The sequence below is a fragment of the Hemiscyllium ocellatum genome, chromosome 26, assembly GCF_020745735.1.
Source record: "Hemiscyllium ocellatum isolate sHemOce1 chromosome 26, sHemOce1.pat.X.cur, whole genome shotgun sequence".
Lineage (NCBI taxonomy): Eukaryota > Metazoa > Chordata > Chondrichthyes > Orectolobiformes > Hemiscylliidae > Hemiscyllium > Hemiscyllium ocellatum.
The window spans coordinates 662,844-678,962 of record NC_083426.1 but is presented as its reverse complement, the minus strand read 5'-3'; the positions used below and the strand labels follow the sequence as shown (position 1 = coordinate 678,962).

At 43.4% G+C, this 16,119-nt stretch overlaps 1 protein-coding gene across 1 annotated transcript; it reads right to left on the bottom strand.

Annotated features, from left to right (window-relative positions):
• Positions 1-568: 568 nt before the first annotated feature.
• On the bottom strand, positions 569-8,283 carry rbm15 (RNA binding motif protein 15). The gene has a single exon (XM_060845262.1). It carries the CDS (start codon positions 7,965-7,967, stop codon positions 5,487-5,489), a length of 2,481 nt encoding a protein of 826 aa, XP_060701245.1. The 5' UTR covers positions 7,968-8,283; the 3' UTR covers positions 569-5,486.
• Between the last annotated feature and the right edge of the window lie 7,836 nt (positions 8,284-16,119).

Sequence of the window (16,119 nt, the reverse complement as noted above, 5' to 3'; positions counted from 1 at the left end):
ATAAGGCACCAGTAACATAGTATATTTAAACCAACTGCTAGCCCTGACGAAATATCAGGTGTATAGTACCTTTTCTTCCTCTCGAAATTAAGCACTCAAATGGCACACTTTACAAGCTCCAGGACATGGGGCACTGCCTTATAATTCTAGGCAATGCTCCAGAAAAGCTGATTTTTTTTTATATATATATAAACTTTGGGAAAGCACAGAATGCCTTGATTTTTTGGTTTGGTCATGGATAGCAAGATCGAGACTTATTTTCAAGGATTCACATTCTTCACACACTTCAGATTTCTCTGGTCAAAAATAAATCAAATTTTTTTATATAAACTCTTTCAAGCAATTCTGGATCTTCGATTAGAACAGCATCAAGATGATCAGCCAGCGGTCAATTCTCAACATTTCAGAGTGGGGTATGTCCCCCCCAATTTCGTTTCTTGCAGGCCACTGTTAAGTTAACGGTGACGCTGACGTTTCCTCCTCAAATAACCGGCCTTCCGAAACAAAAAGCCTCAAGTGTACATAAGGGGGTCATGTTTTTGCTTCATTCAAACTTACTCCAACGCAGTTTTTTTTCCTCAAAAGAAAACACATTTTATTGATTTTGGTTGACAACATAATCAGCTCAACGCACGTGTGTCTGTGAAAGCCCGTATTCAGATGGTTGAGCCCGAATAGCTTTTCCTTTCTCCCCCAGAAATCAGCTATAAACAGCACACAGCGGCAGATCATCTTTCCCCTCAAAACACAGGACCTGGTTTCACATTAGAAGATACAGGAACTTTTTATATATATTTTTTCAAGCTGTCATTCCAGCTCTTTAAAAACAAAATAACAGAAATCTTTTCCCCCTGCAAAAGGCCATTCTACGTCAAACAAACATTGTCTTCGGCTTGTACTAAATTCCAGCAGGAAGTCTCCTCCTCAGCTGTGTCATTCAAATATTCTGTCACTTGGTTTTTGCAGGAAAGAAATATCAAATTAGACACAAAAAATACATGCAACACCAGTTTCTTCTATATAACTAACAAGAATACAGTAATTTTTACACATAGCCTCAAAACAAAAAAAACTAAGGAAATTCAGTTGGCATGCTACCGAACAACTGTTTCTTACTAAGGCACCAAGGCCCTAGATTTCTAAAACAAATTTTTGATGCAGAGCTGTCAGACACCGTAAAAGCTGATAGGACTTTTACCTTGAAGAAAACTATGTTAAATAGTCCTTAAGCAAGGCTAGCCAATGCAAGACTAAAGGCTTGCCTGATGATTAAGAACCTTTGCAGCTCTTAATCCTCATTTACAGTGGATTTCTAACACTGGATCATTTACAATTTGAATAAAATTAAGACCATTTCTTCTCTTAGGATGGGTTACCCAATTCAAAATAATTATGTGCCTTGGCTGCCAGGGATGGAAAGAGAACACTGGAGAACATAGGACATTGGAAGCATTAAAAGTATTTTACATTAACAACAGTGCCCAGGACCTACCCAATTAACAGGTGAGCACATGGAGATCTACAAGTCATTCAAAAATAATGCAAGTATAATTGAAAAGAACTCCAACCCAGGAGGGCAGCAACAAAGACTAGACAAATAAAATGGGGAAGAATGCCTCTGATAGGTCAAAGGTCTGTGCTTCAAAATCACCCTCCCAGCATCCTAGTGTCATCAATAACTAGATACATGCTGTAATGTGTAGAGTAGCCTAGTGTTCCCAATCTCAGCAGAAGAAAGGCAAAGAAAATATAAAACAAAAGACAACACTGGTTACAAATGACCATTTTTGAGCTTCCATTCAACTGGTGACTGCAGCCAATTCCTAGAGATGAACTGCCTGCTAGCTTTCAGAGGCATGGACTGGTGAGGAGAGGAGCACAGTTCGAATTACACTAGGCGAAGGGCATAGGAAGACTCCCGAAACCTACATCTGGATAATGATTTCTTTTTCCACAGCTGTCAACTGTCTAAGTGCTCCTATGAGACCACCTTGAACTTCTAAAGAAAATTAGAATCCTTATACTGAAAATGGAAGCTTTATGGTTAGAGTAAAACTGCTGCTTTAGCATGTGATGAGAAAGCCAATATTCAAAACCTCTCTTGCACCTACACTCTTCTCTGTCCAAAAACATTTAGGTTATCACTTCTTACAGAATATTGGAGACAATCTAAACAGTATAACTGCAGCCTTTATACACCTGGTCCTTGGGACAACATGCCAACTGTTTAGACATGCACTCTTTATTGATGCTCTACACGTTTTGCACTCCCTCCCAGCTCCCCAAAGCACGGCTGTGATTAAATCAAAAACACTGCAGTTTCAGTTTGAATTTCACAACGTAAAAATTGTTCAGAACAACAGTGCACACGGACTTGCTTGAAACAGATTTTTATCCCTTAAACGGTTTAAAAGATTGCCATGTCAATTTAACTGGGCCAATACAATTCAGCTGTATCACCTTAGCTTTATGCAGCTCTCTTATTTGGCTCGAAATTCCCCATACAGAAAGTGCAAGTACTCAATTTGGTATCAGTATGCACATGTACAGCCTTGTGCAAAAGCATACACCCAATTTTAGAAAAAAACCTGTAACATCACCACTCATATCAAAACATGTACCTGCTATGTTAATATCTATATTTGTTTAAAGTCATTTACTCTGCTGTTTTCACAGTTACCAAAGACTAGTTGTAGTGGAATGCAAGTAAAATGATTTGATGGATCAGTTCATCCTAATTACAACTATGCTGCATTGCATGAGGCAGAAATCCCTTCAGGTCTCCACAAGCACATTCATGTGCATTTATATTAAAAATAAACTAGAAAGTATAGTTAGGTTTTACATTTAAACATCCTGCCCCTTTTTTTCTCACCTCATCTGAATTTTCACCTTATACAGTTTAGTAGGTGTCCACCTCCCCCAAAACCCAAACTCACCCTAGCCTTTCAGCCCCCACCCCTCCACTCAAGAAAATGACTACCACTCCCATCCATCACGAGGGGCAATTTACACAGATCTCACAGATTAGTCAATCATCTTGGATATCCACACTGCTATTTGAATAATTTCATAGAATGGATTCCAGCTGCTCATCATCAACAACTTGAACACATGAGTAACGTCCACACGAGTTTACTTTAAATATTCAAAACGATCACTACATTTTACTGTTCTACGTCCTCGAGCAGAAGCACAAAGGTCAGTTGTCATCTCCTAACTGAGAGTTAAGTAATCAAAGGATGCCTTACAACAGGCATTCACATACTACTGGGGATAACTATATATTTTTGTTTTAAAATCATACCAAGCAGATCAGTTTTATCTCTTTTAAAAAAAATACTCCAAAACAGCAAGTGTCCTGTGACTTTGAACACTGCAAACTTCTCAAACAAAACTATAAGCCACAATTTAAGTCTTTTTTTTAAAAATTACATAACATTTGCTTGCTGGCGACTGATCAGTGACCTAATGTCCCAGATACAATTCAGAGGAGCTGGAGGTGGGAGAAGTACTTTCATTCAACAGAACAGCACAAACAGAGAAAGCTGAAACATAGCAGGCCAGTACCTGTGAGCAATTTTCTTCACAGACAAATTGACTAGCTTCATGTTTAGGCTTTTCTGATTTTGTTCAGATTATATGTTTGTACTACAGAAACACAGTCAGTGTGCACTTTCATTTTCTCATTTAAAAGAACTACTCTTTGTACCATAATTACTATGCCTGTGTACTTGTTCAAAATATATCTTGCATTAGTACAAGACCACTGCAAATCTAGTAGTTTCCATCTTGCACTAATGTTAAATAGGACCACACATTTTGAGCTATTTGTTACATTAGAGAGAGAAACAATAATGTCAAAGTGTACATTTCGATAGTGTAGTATCAAAAACAGGAAATCTGAATTATTTGTGCAAATTTTACTTGCAACTCTGCCCAAACGGTAGACAGTGTTTACAGACTCGGCATGGGGCTAACTCCAGTTTGTTTTTCTATCCACTCTGCAAAAGATTCCAACCAATTAAAAAAGGTACTGTCCCAAAGAAACCCTGGCCAGATTATTTCATAAGTACTTAAAGGGGTTCCTGATTGGCTGGAAACAATTTTGTAAGACATTTGCATCATGGCTGCCCACCCTCTGTAAATATTGCAAACAGCATAGGACTGTTTTTATTTTTGATAATTTTCTACCCACCCTGCTTCCCGAAAGTGCTGATGCTTTCTGGATTGCTTTAATAGGCCAAACGACCAGAGGTCCAAACAGACAAGCTTGATCCATGCTCTGCATTTTCCAGGACTGAGCAGGGGATCTGAATAACTATCAAGAATATTTTTCCACATCTTTTTTAATTTCTTCCCACCACTGAAAAGTTAGCCCTCTAAAGAACAAGTACATAGGCACCTTTAAAAATACTTTACAACATATTTCAACACAAAATTCTTGACATTTATAATCCATTTGTTGCTATTTTATATGGCATAGAAATTGACTTTACTGCCCAAGATCATTGGTTCGAAAAGCTTCAGCCAATCTATTTGGAGATGTTAAACATCAACTTTATAGATTTTGGACTGAACTCCAAGTAATTAAAAATGTTTTCTGAACAATCAGACAGGAAAGGCAAAAATTACTTTACTTCGTTCCAACTTGTGAGTTAGTTTGAGGAATTACTGGTGTCCAAAAGATATTAAGTGCAAAACAAAATTGCCTACAACTCTTATAGCATATTGTATAAAACAGTTTTCAAGGCCTTTGTTCTCCTGTATCAGTTATATCTACAATAACTAGAAAACAACTGAATTTAAGTTGTTTTGCCCTTCAATAACAACATTAACAGAGTAAGACCTTTAGTTTTCAATAATGAATCCTGCTTGAACAAAATCAATTACTGGCCTCTAGCACCGACAGGTAGCCATTACCTTAAACAATGCAGGAAGCACTCAAGCTCTGTACAATTCACGGTTTAAGCTCAAGTGAAAGTGCTTGTGTATTGAAATGTTGCACGGAATACTTTTCTCTTTAAAAAGTAACCACTACATGGATACAAGACTTTTTAAACTGAGGATGTGGAAACAAGGATAAAGAAAGAGCAAGGGAATTTATTTTAAAAAATTAGGTGGGCCAGACTTATTACAAACACACAGCTAATTTAATATTAATCGTAACTGAATTTGGTGTTAGACATGGCACGGGTTGGGAGGGTAGGATATTTCAAAAGACAACAATATTACTTCACTATCAATTCGTAGAAGATCTATTTTTACTAGAGGCAAGGCTGCCAGCATAGTTCTATTGGGTGGGTGGGTGTGTGTGTGTGTGTGTGTGTGTGTGTGTGTGTGTATCTGTGTCCAAATAGAAAAATAGGGCTCCAGAACACACAATGTGATTAAAGTATCTGACAGTTTGGTGATCTTTGCCCTCTTTGTATCCCGTACACATCACAATACTCAGCGGTAGTACAGCAAACAGTACAATTTCAATTCTAAGCCGTACCACGTACAATTATTATAACTAGACAGTCTTCTTCAGATTTGGCCAGGGTTCGAGCAGAGGTTTGCAGATACTGTTGAGAAAAATCACAAGGAGGGAAAGCATGAAGCACACCAGTGTGGTCTTTCTCTTTGCTTCCTCCAACAGGCAGGCTAATGACACCAGCTGCCTGCTTTTGTTTTAGATAGGACACCAGGTTCCTCAGTGGTCTCTGTGGTGAAGTGGCTTGCTCTATAGAAGCAGACATTCCTTCTGCATTTTCCATGCTGCTCAATGCTGGTACAGCCAATAGGACACAATAACCATTTGTGCCTGATGCCTTGATGCGTCTTGTTACCTCATCCAATTTAGGCTGATCTAGTCGTAAGCGCTGAGTGATTTTTAGCTGAGTGACTTTTCCACCAGTTGAGACATCCATTAGTAAGTTGGCTGCAACACCGAGATCACCCTCAAGGAAGTGCATGTTTGTGGAGAAAGAACTATTCTTCAGAACTAGCATTCCATGCCAGGCTACGTTTAATTTACGTTCATATTCCCGAAAACCATCAGATGCTTTGGCATTGCTGGAATCAGATTTTGTCTTGCTCCTTGTGGGACTTGCACATTCTGTAGTTCTATGTTTGCGGTCTTTATCCTTTTCATTCACATTGACAGTTTTGATCTCATGTTTACCACATGGAATTTTCTCTGTGCTATTACAACGATCTCTGCTGGGTGAATACCGCTCATTCTTAACATCGCGGTCTGAATCACTGTGGCGCCCACCATCACGACTGCTATTACCTGGGCTGCGATCAGGGGAAATGCATCGTCGTTTTCTGGAGCGGTCATTGCTTGGAGAACAATCAGTTGGGCGTGCATCTGGAGGGCCTCTTCTTTTTCTTCTTTGGTCCCAATTTTGCAAAATATGGTCACGCCCACGTTCAAGAGACCAGCTGTCCCTGACTTCACGATCAAGATGATCGAACTGTTCGTGGCTATTTCTGTTTCTTTCACGGACAGAAAGGACATGCCAATCATTGCCTGGGAAAAGCTCCCTTTCTCTGTAATGCATTGGAGGAGAATTTCTTTCCCTACCCCTTAAACACTCTGCACCGCGAGGAAGAAGGCCATCTCCAATCAAATCAAAAGGAGGTAAAGGCAAGGCTTGTAGATATTGTTGAGGATAACGATGTTCTGTATCTGCAAAGTCAACTCTTAGACGTCGATCTGGTCCACCCAAGGGAAAGCCACGCATCTGAGTACATGCAGCTTGTGCAGCATCCAAGCTTTCATATTGAATGTAGGCCCAATTGTCCCCCTTTCTGTAGTCAATTGATCTTATGGTTCCAAATCGATCAAATTCCCTTGCAAGGCCAGCTACAGGAACCCAGGCACCCAATCCTCCAACCCACAATCGGGTGGTAGGGGTTGCTTTCCCATATCCAATTTTGATGGGATTTCGTCCAATCACTTTTCCTGACATTGCTATCTTCGCTCGATGGGCCATGTCCAAGTTTTCAAATTTCAGGAAGCCATAAGAATTTCCTTGCCCACGGGGTGGCCGTTTGATATCCACCTCCAAGATAACGCCAAACCTTTCAAACGCTAACAGAAGATCATTTTGTGACACTGAAGGGTCCAAATTACCAATAAACAACGTCCTGTTAGCTCTTTTATCATCTTCTGGCAAGATTTCATCCTCCCTGAATGTGGTTCTATCGAGTGTGTAAGCCGCACGTGCCCGACCTTCATAAAAGGCATAATCCCGCTCTCTTTCCAAATCCCTCTGAGGTGGAGGAGGGGGAGGTGGTGGTGGTGGTGGTGGTAACTGACGCCCTAAAGAACTGCGTTGCTGAGTTCTATGCTCTCTGTAACCAAGTCCAGTAGGGGACAGAGACCTTTGCCTGTGACGGTTGCCTTGAACACCTGGTGCAGAATATCCATCCATTTCAGGGGAGTAACTTCTTCCTTTTGGAGGAGGATAAACTGTTTCAATTTTCAGAGGGCGATCATGCAGCACCAATCTGCCCTTGGCATGTCTAGCAGCCTTAGCATCCTCAGAATGTCTGAAATTCACCAGAGCCACTCTTTCATCCCCATCCCTGGAAATCTTCACACTGACATCCCCAAACTTCTTAAACTCGTGGAAAAGGCCATCCTCGATGGCACCGTCACTCAACTGGGAACCCAAATTGCTGATCTTCAGGGTTTTGTATTCAGCAGGCTGCCTCTCAGCCCTACTTGTCCTTGAAGAAGCAGAAGAAAGACTCAAATTATTAGTAGTCCGGTTGGGAGGGTAAACATCATAGTCTCGGTTGTTGGTCCTTTTGCCGCTAATGTTGCGAGCCCTCTTGGCATTGCCATGGTTTTTGTTGTTCCTGTTGATGCTGTTGTGGTTATTCCCCATTTTCCTCGGTTGTTGGTGATGGCCGCCTCGCCTTTCCTCACCGCGTTTTCCGCCAGTCTTAGGCGACACGTCTTTCTCCTTCATATTCCTTCACTACAGCAATTAGTAATCCAGGTTGTAAGGAAAGACAGAGGTCAGCCTTCTCTGAAAATTATAGTTTGATATAAAACCGGGCGGATTACACTATCTCCTCACTGCCGTCCCTTCACTGACGCTCCTTCATTTCCTTATCCCCTCACGGAGGGAATCGAAACAATCGACGCTTTTAATCAGCACTTTACCTCAGACAATTCACCAATCGACCGACTAAGTTCCTTTTTTGACAGTTTTAAATCAATTATTTTTCCCGATTTTTTTCCTGCAGATTTTCAACGACACCGAAAACCTTCTCGAGCCATCGCCGCCATTTTGTACCAAATCCCGCCCCCTGTACACACGCTAATTGGCCAGAACCTTTCAGTCCCGTGCTGTGAGTGGCTGGGATCACTAGGCCCCGCGCTGTGATTGGTCAGGATCACAGGGCCTCGCACTGTCACTGGGCAGTTCTATGTCACTCAGTGAAGCTCCGACAGCGCCCTCGGCAATCTCATAAACACTTTTCTAAAGTTGAAAGGACGGCCAGATATCCCTGAATTTATTAATTAATCTAATGAATTTATTGAAGCTAAACTCAGCCTCGGCGCCACCTAAATAAAGCCTGGAGAAGTGTACATTCTTTTCAGCAGCACTTTACTGTGATTGGGCCCAGACAGTGTATTGCTCAGCTAAACGCCTGGCAAACTTCTAACGAAGGCTTTCGCAGCGGAAACTGCAGAAAAGTCGCGGCTGGTGGGCGATGGAAATTGGAATCACGAGTGAGTTCAGACCAGGAATTCCGTTCGAATTGTAACGTCCGCGCCTCTTGGCCCGCCCCTTTCTCCCGTTCCCATTGGAATCGACCCACAGCATCCTGCCCTCCCATTGGCTATTGCCCACATCCTTCAAACCATTAGGTCCGCCCATTAGCGCCTTCGCAGGACAAGGTAAGCCATTCAGGCCATCTACTCTCTCCCCACCCCCACCCTCCTCTCGCTTATCTCTCCATGCTTCAGGCTCTCTGCCTTTATTCCTGATGAAGGGCTTTTGCCTAAAACGTCGATTTTGCTGCACTTTGGATACTGCCTGAACTGCTGTGCTCTTCCAGCCCCACTGATCCAGAACCTGGTTTCCAGCATCTGCAGTCATTGTTTTTACCACATTCAGGCCATAGTATTGGTGCTGCTGATCTTCTGAAATTCTATCCAACACCAGTCCCATTCCCTTTCGTTTTCCCTGTCGATCTGCACATAGTTCATCTTCCAGTATTTATCCTTTGGAATGTTACTATTGAGCTGTTTTCAACCTCCTTTCAGACAGCGCTGATGTAAGTTGCTATAAATATGACTTTGGCTGATGGGTTCTTCAGATATCATGAACCTCTTCAACATTTCTGACAGTTGCATAAAAACGTTCGCTTAAGATTCTCTTCTATAAGGAGAACAATCACACCTTCCCCTGAATATTTGCTGAGCCTTTTCGCTGGTAGTACCATTCTGATAAATTTCCTTAGCCTCATGTATTGTAGTGAGGTGTCCAGAATCGGATACAAAACATTAGCTGAGGCCTAATAAAAATTTTATAAATTTTTAGCAAAAGTTCCTCGCTTTTGCACTGGACTCTATTAGTAAGATCAATGGTTGTATTTTTAACAACTTTCTTAACTTGTTTTGCCAACTTAAAAGCTTTAAGTACATATGTCCTTAAACTTCTCTGATCCTGCACCTCTTTACAATTGTCTCTGTTAATTTATATTCCCAATTTTTGTTCTTTCTTCTAAAATGCATCATGACAAACTTCCTTGTCACGTGTCTCAATGTTCTTTTGGCTCCAGAGTTAAGTTCTGGATCAATATCAGAGTTCTGTCTTGTCCTCTGCTGTGAACGTGTCTCTGTTATTCAATACCACAGACCTTGGTGAAGATGTACTACAAAGCTTTCCACAATCAGATCTGTGGAGTCCTACTTCATGTTAGTTTCAATGATGATGATTGTGTGGAACTTGTCTTACGTGGTTACACAGCTAAACTTGTGGTTGGCATATCCCTGTAATTAACCAAAGTTAAATACTATTCACTAATCTCGAGGATATCTCCAGCTATCTATCTTCAGAGAGGGATCGTCTTACTATGAAGGAGAGGATGGTTTTCCAACGAAGGAATCCTCTATCAAGGATTAGTCTCCACACTTGCCGGGTGAGTACAACTCCAACAACACTCAAAAACTTGACATCATCCAGGACTAAGCAATCCCCTTGATTGGTACAACAGAGACAAGCATAAACTCCTTCCATCACCAATGTGTAATAGCAGCAGTGTGCACCATCTGCACTTGGAAAACAGTGCCAGGATTATACAACGTCGACCTAGATTTACAAAACGGAAATCATGCTTGACAAATCTACTAGTAGAGTTGATGTGCAAGAACCAGTGGACATGGTTTATTTGAACTTTCAGATTACTTCTGGTAAGGTCGCACATAAGAGATTAGCAAGTAAAATGAAAGCACAGGAGATCGGAGGTAGTGTATTGAAATGGATAGAAAAAACAGTGTAGGAATAAATGGGTCTTTTTCTGAATAGCAGGCAGTGAGTAGTGGGTATGGCAGTGATCAATGCTAATGCTGCAAATGTGTTGCTGGTCCTGATGAAGGGCTTATGCTCGAAACGTCGAATTCTCTATTCCTGAGATGCTGCCTAACCTGCTGTGCTTTGACCAGCAACACATTTGCAGCTGTGATCTCCAGCATCTGCAGACCTCATTTTTTAATCAATGCTAATGCACCAACTATTTACAATATGTATTAATGATTTAGATGAGGGAACTAAATGTAATCTCTTCAAATTGGCAGATGACACAAAGTTGGATGGGAGGGTGAGCTGTGACGAGGATGCAGAGATGTTTCAGTATGATTTCGACAAGGTGAGTGAGTGTGTAAATGCACAGCAGATGAAGTATATTGTGTATAAATGTGAGGGTATCTGCGTTTATGACAAAAACAGAAAGACAGATTATTATCTAAATGGCAAATGTAGAGAGGGGAATATGCAGCAAGACCTGGTGTCCTCATACGCCAGTCATTGAGTATAAGCATGCAGGTGCAGCATGCATTGAAGAATGCAAATGGTATGTTGTCAGCATAGCAAGAGGATTTGCTGCAATTATACAGGGCTGAAAATGTGTTGCTGGAAAAGCGCAGCAGGTCAGGTAGCAGCCAAGGTGCAGGAGAATCGATGTTTCAGGCATGAGCCCTTTTTCAGGAATGAGGAAAGTGCGCCCAGCAGGCTAAGATAAAAGGTAGGGAGGAGGGACTCCACCGCATCACCTCCACTTCCCGCTCCTCCGCCCTTGAGCCCCGCCCCTCCGATCGCCACCAGGACAGAACCCCACTGGTCCTCACCTACCACCAACCTCCACATACACCATAGCATCCGTCATTATTTCCGCCACCTCCAAACGGACCCCACCACCAGAGATATATTTCCCTCCCCTCCCCTATCACCGTTCTGAAAAGACCACTCCCTCTGTGACTCCCTCGTCAGGTCCACACCCCCCACCAACCCAACCTCCACTCCCGGCACCTTCCCCTGCAACCGCAAGAAATGCAAAACTTGCGTCCACACCTCCCCCCTTACTTCCCTCCAAGGCCCCAAGGGATCCTTCCATATCCGCCACAAATTCACCTGCACCTCCACACACATCATTTACTGCATCCGCTGCACCCGATGTGGCCTCCTCTATATTGGGGAGACAGGCCGCCTACTTGCGGAACGTTTCAGAGAACACCTCTGGGACACCCGCACCAACCAACACAACCACCCGTGGCTCAACACTTCAACTCCCCCTCCCATTCCACCAAGGACATGCAGGTCCTTGGACTCCTCCATCGCCAGACCATAACAACACGACGGCTGGAGGAAGAGCACCTCATCTTCCGCCTAGGAACCCTCCAACCACAAGATTTCTCCAGTTTCCTCATTTCCCCTCCCCCCCACCTTGTCTCAGTCAAATCCCTCATACTCAGCACCGCCTGCCTAACCTGCAATCTTCTTCCTGACCTCTCCGCCCCCACCCCCACTCCAGCCTATCACCCCACCTAGACCTCCTTCCACCTATCGCATTTCCAACGCCCCTCGCCCAAGTCCCTCCTCCCTACCTTTTATCTTAGCCTGCTGGGCGCACTTTCCTCATTCCTGAAGAAAGGGCCCAATTGCCTTCTCCTGCTCCTCTTTTTTATGTTCTATGTTACAAGGTGTACTACAGAAATTCAAAGCTCCTTCAACAGCACTTTCCAAATCTGCAACCTCAACATCTTGAAGGTGAAAGCAGTAGCTACATGGGAATACCATTTCTGCAAGTTCCAATCTGAGTCACTCACTAACCTGATACCTCATTTTCACCATGGATCCACAAGCCTGACCACCCTGGCCGACCTATTGTCTCAGCATGCTCCTGCCCCACTGAACTCATCTCTACCTACCTCAACACTGTCCTATCCCCCCTAGTCCAGGAACCCCCCACACACGTTCAAGACACCACCCATGCCCTCCATCTCCTCCAAGACTTCCGTTTCCCGGCCCCCAACGCTTCATCTTCACCATGGATATCCAATTCCTCTACACCTCCATCCACCATGACCAGGGCCTCCAAGCCCTCCATTTCTTCCTCTCCCAACATCCCCAACAGTACCCTTCCACCGACACTCTCGTTTGGCCGAACTGGTCCTCACCCATAACAATTTCTCCTTCGAATCCTCCCACTTCCTCCAGACCAAAGGAGTAGCCATGGGCACCCATATGGACCCCAGCTATGCCTGTCTCTTTGTTGGCTACGTAAAACAGTCCATCTTCCGTAATTACACCAGCACCATTCCCCACTTCTTCCTCCGCTACATTGATGACTGCATTGGCGCCACCGCGTGCTCCTGCGAGGAGGTTGAGCAATTCATCAACTTCACCAATACATTCCACCCTGACCTTAAATTTACCTGGTCCATCTCTGACACCTCCCTCCCTTTCCTGGACCTCTCCATCTCCATTAATGACGACTGACTTGACACCGACATTTTTTACAAATCCACCGACTCCCACAGCTACCTGGATTACACCTCTTCCCACCCTACCTCCTGCAAAAATGCCATCCCGTATTCCCAATTTCTCCACCTCCGCCGTATCTGCTCCCAGGAGGACCAGTTCCACCATAGAACACACCAGATGGCCTCCTTTCTTAGAGACCGCAATTTCCCTTCCCACATGGTTAAAGATGCCCTCCAAAGCATCTCATCCACATCCTGTACCTCCGCCCTCAGACCCCACCCCTCCAACCATAACAAGGACAGAATCCCCCGTGATGCTCACCTTCCACCCTACCAACCTTCGCATAAACCAAATCATCCGACGACATTTCCGCCACCTCCAAACGGACCCCACCACCAGGGATATATTTCCCTCCCCACCCCTTTCCAACTTCCGCAAAGACCGTTCCCTCCGTGACTACCTGGTCAAGTCCACACCCCCCAACAACCCACCCTCCCGTCCTGGCACCTTCCCCTGCCACCACAGGAATTGCAAAACCTGCACCCTCACCTCCTCCCTCACCTCCATCCAAGGCCCTAAAGGAGCCTTCTACATCCATCAAAGTTTTACCTCTTCTTTTAGACTCTGAAACCCCAACCGCCCCAATTCCCACACAGGGCAAATCAACCCCCAAATTTATTCATGCTTCTTTTTAAATTGCAAGATTCTGATCCTTTCAAACATTTTGTAAATAGAATTAAAGAACATTACACTTTTGATGTAGGCCATTCAGTCCATTAAGTCTACGCTAACTCTCTATAACAACTATTGACTTATCCTTTTCTATGTTCCTGTGTCATTTCTCTGAACATTTGCACATTTTATATTTACTGATATTTCTCTTTTTCAATAATGTTTTGGGCCAGGACTGTCTTGATCCTTTCAGGGGATGTGGGGTTCACAGACATGGCTGACATTTGTTGCCCATCCCTAAAGCCCTTGAAATGAATGGTTTTCAGAAAGCCAGATTGTTGTAGGTCTGGAGTAACAAGTATGTCAGACTCAATAACAATCATAGATTTCTTCCCTTATTTCTTCCCTTACTTCAGTGAGCCTGATGAGTTTTGCAACAATTAATCATAGTTACATTGTACTATCACTGAGACCGACTTTTGATTTGTTAGTTGAATTTAAATTCTATCTGCTGCCTAGTGGGATGGCATATCTAGTCGGCATGAATGAGTTGGACCGAAGGGTCTGTTTCCGTGCTGTACATCTCTATGACTCTATGTCTTGCTGCAATTGTACAGAGCCTTGATGTGACCTCATTGAAACTTTCAAAATTCTTTCAGAGTGTGGCAGGATGGATACAGATTGGATGTCCGTAAGATATGCAAGCAAAATTAGGCCATTCGATCCATCAACTCTACTCTATCATTAGAAATAGCAGATATGTTTCTCAACCCCATCCTCCTGCCTTCTCCCTGAAACATTTGATCTTCTTACTAATTATTACAACATTTATAGAATCATAGAAATGTACAGCATAGAAACAGACCCTTCGGTCCAACTCGTCCATGCTGACCAGATATCCCAACCCAATCTAGTCCCACCTGCCAGCACCCGACCCATTATCCCTCCAAACCCTCCCTATTCATGTACCATTCCAAATGCCTTTTAAATGTTGCAATTATACTCGCCTCCACAACTTCCTCTGGCAGCTCATTCCATACAAGTACCACCCTCTGTATGGAAACGGTTGCCCCTTAGGTCTCTTTTATATCTTTCCCCTCTCACCCTAAGTCTCTCACCTCACTCTCACCCTTTAGTTCTGGATTCCACCACTCCAAGGAAAAGACTTTGTCTATTTATCCTATCCATGCCCTTCATGATTTTATAAACCTCTTAAGGTCACCCCTCAGCCTCTGACGCTCCAGGGAAACAGCCCTAAGCTATTCAACCTCTCCCGACAGCTCAAACTCTCCAACCCTGGATTCGCATCCGATGGCATTTATTGCAGATATAATCCTCAGTAACCAGTGAACTCTCCCTAAACTCTACATCCTGATGAAGGGCTTATGCCCGAAACGTCGAATTTCCTGTTCCTTGGATGCTGCCTGACCTGCTGCGCTTTTCCAGCAACACATTTTCAGCTCTGATCTCCAGCATCTGCAGACCTCACTTTCTCCTCCTAAACTCTACATCCGACAAGAAGAGCATATTACTCTACTAAAGGCCATTTTTGCTTCTTTCAAACTACAGACCCAGAAAATTGCACTGTCTTATTCCTCTACAAAATACTGCTCCAGGTTAAATTGATACTTATGGCTTATATTTTAAGTTTAATCACGAGACATATCTCAATAAAATATATAATCAAGAAAGAACCCACTTACTACTGCAGACTTACTGTAAGGCCACGCTTAAAATATCCACTTTCGAATTAGAAAGCTTACAGTATGAAAACAGGCCCTTCAGCCCAACAAGTCCACACTGCCCCTCTGAAAAGCAGCTGAAAATGTGTTGCTGGTTAAAGCACAGCAGGTTAGGCAGCATCCAAGGAACAGGAAATTTGACGTTTCGGGCCAAAGCCCTTCATCAGCATCATTCCTGATGAAGGGCTCTGGCCCGAAACGTCGAATTTCCTGTTCCTTGGATGCTGCCTAACCTGCTGTGCTTTAACCAGCAACACGTTTTCAGCTCTGATCTCCAGCATCTGCAGACCTCACTTTTTACCCTCTGAAAAGCAACCCACCTTATATTTAACCTTGACTAATGCACCTAACACAATGGGCAATTTAGCGTGGCCAATTCACCTGGCCTGCACATCTTTGGATTGTGGGAGGAAACCAGAGTACCCGGAGGAAACCCACACACACGGGGAGAATGTGCAAACTCCACACAGACAGTCGCCCAAGGCAGGAATTGAATCCAGGTCCCTGGTGCTGTGAGGCAGCATTGCTAACCACTGAACCAATGTGCCACCCACAATGCACCATACTTCAAGCTGGAAACACTTATCTGTTTCTAGAACATAGAAAAGTACAACACAGAACAGGTCCTTTGGCCCACGATGTTGTGCCAAGGATTATTCCTAATCTAAAGTAAGGTAATCTAACCTCAACTCACTGCTGTCCATGTGCATGTC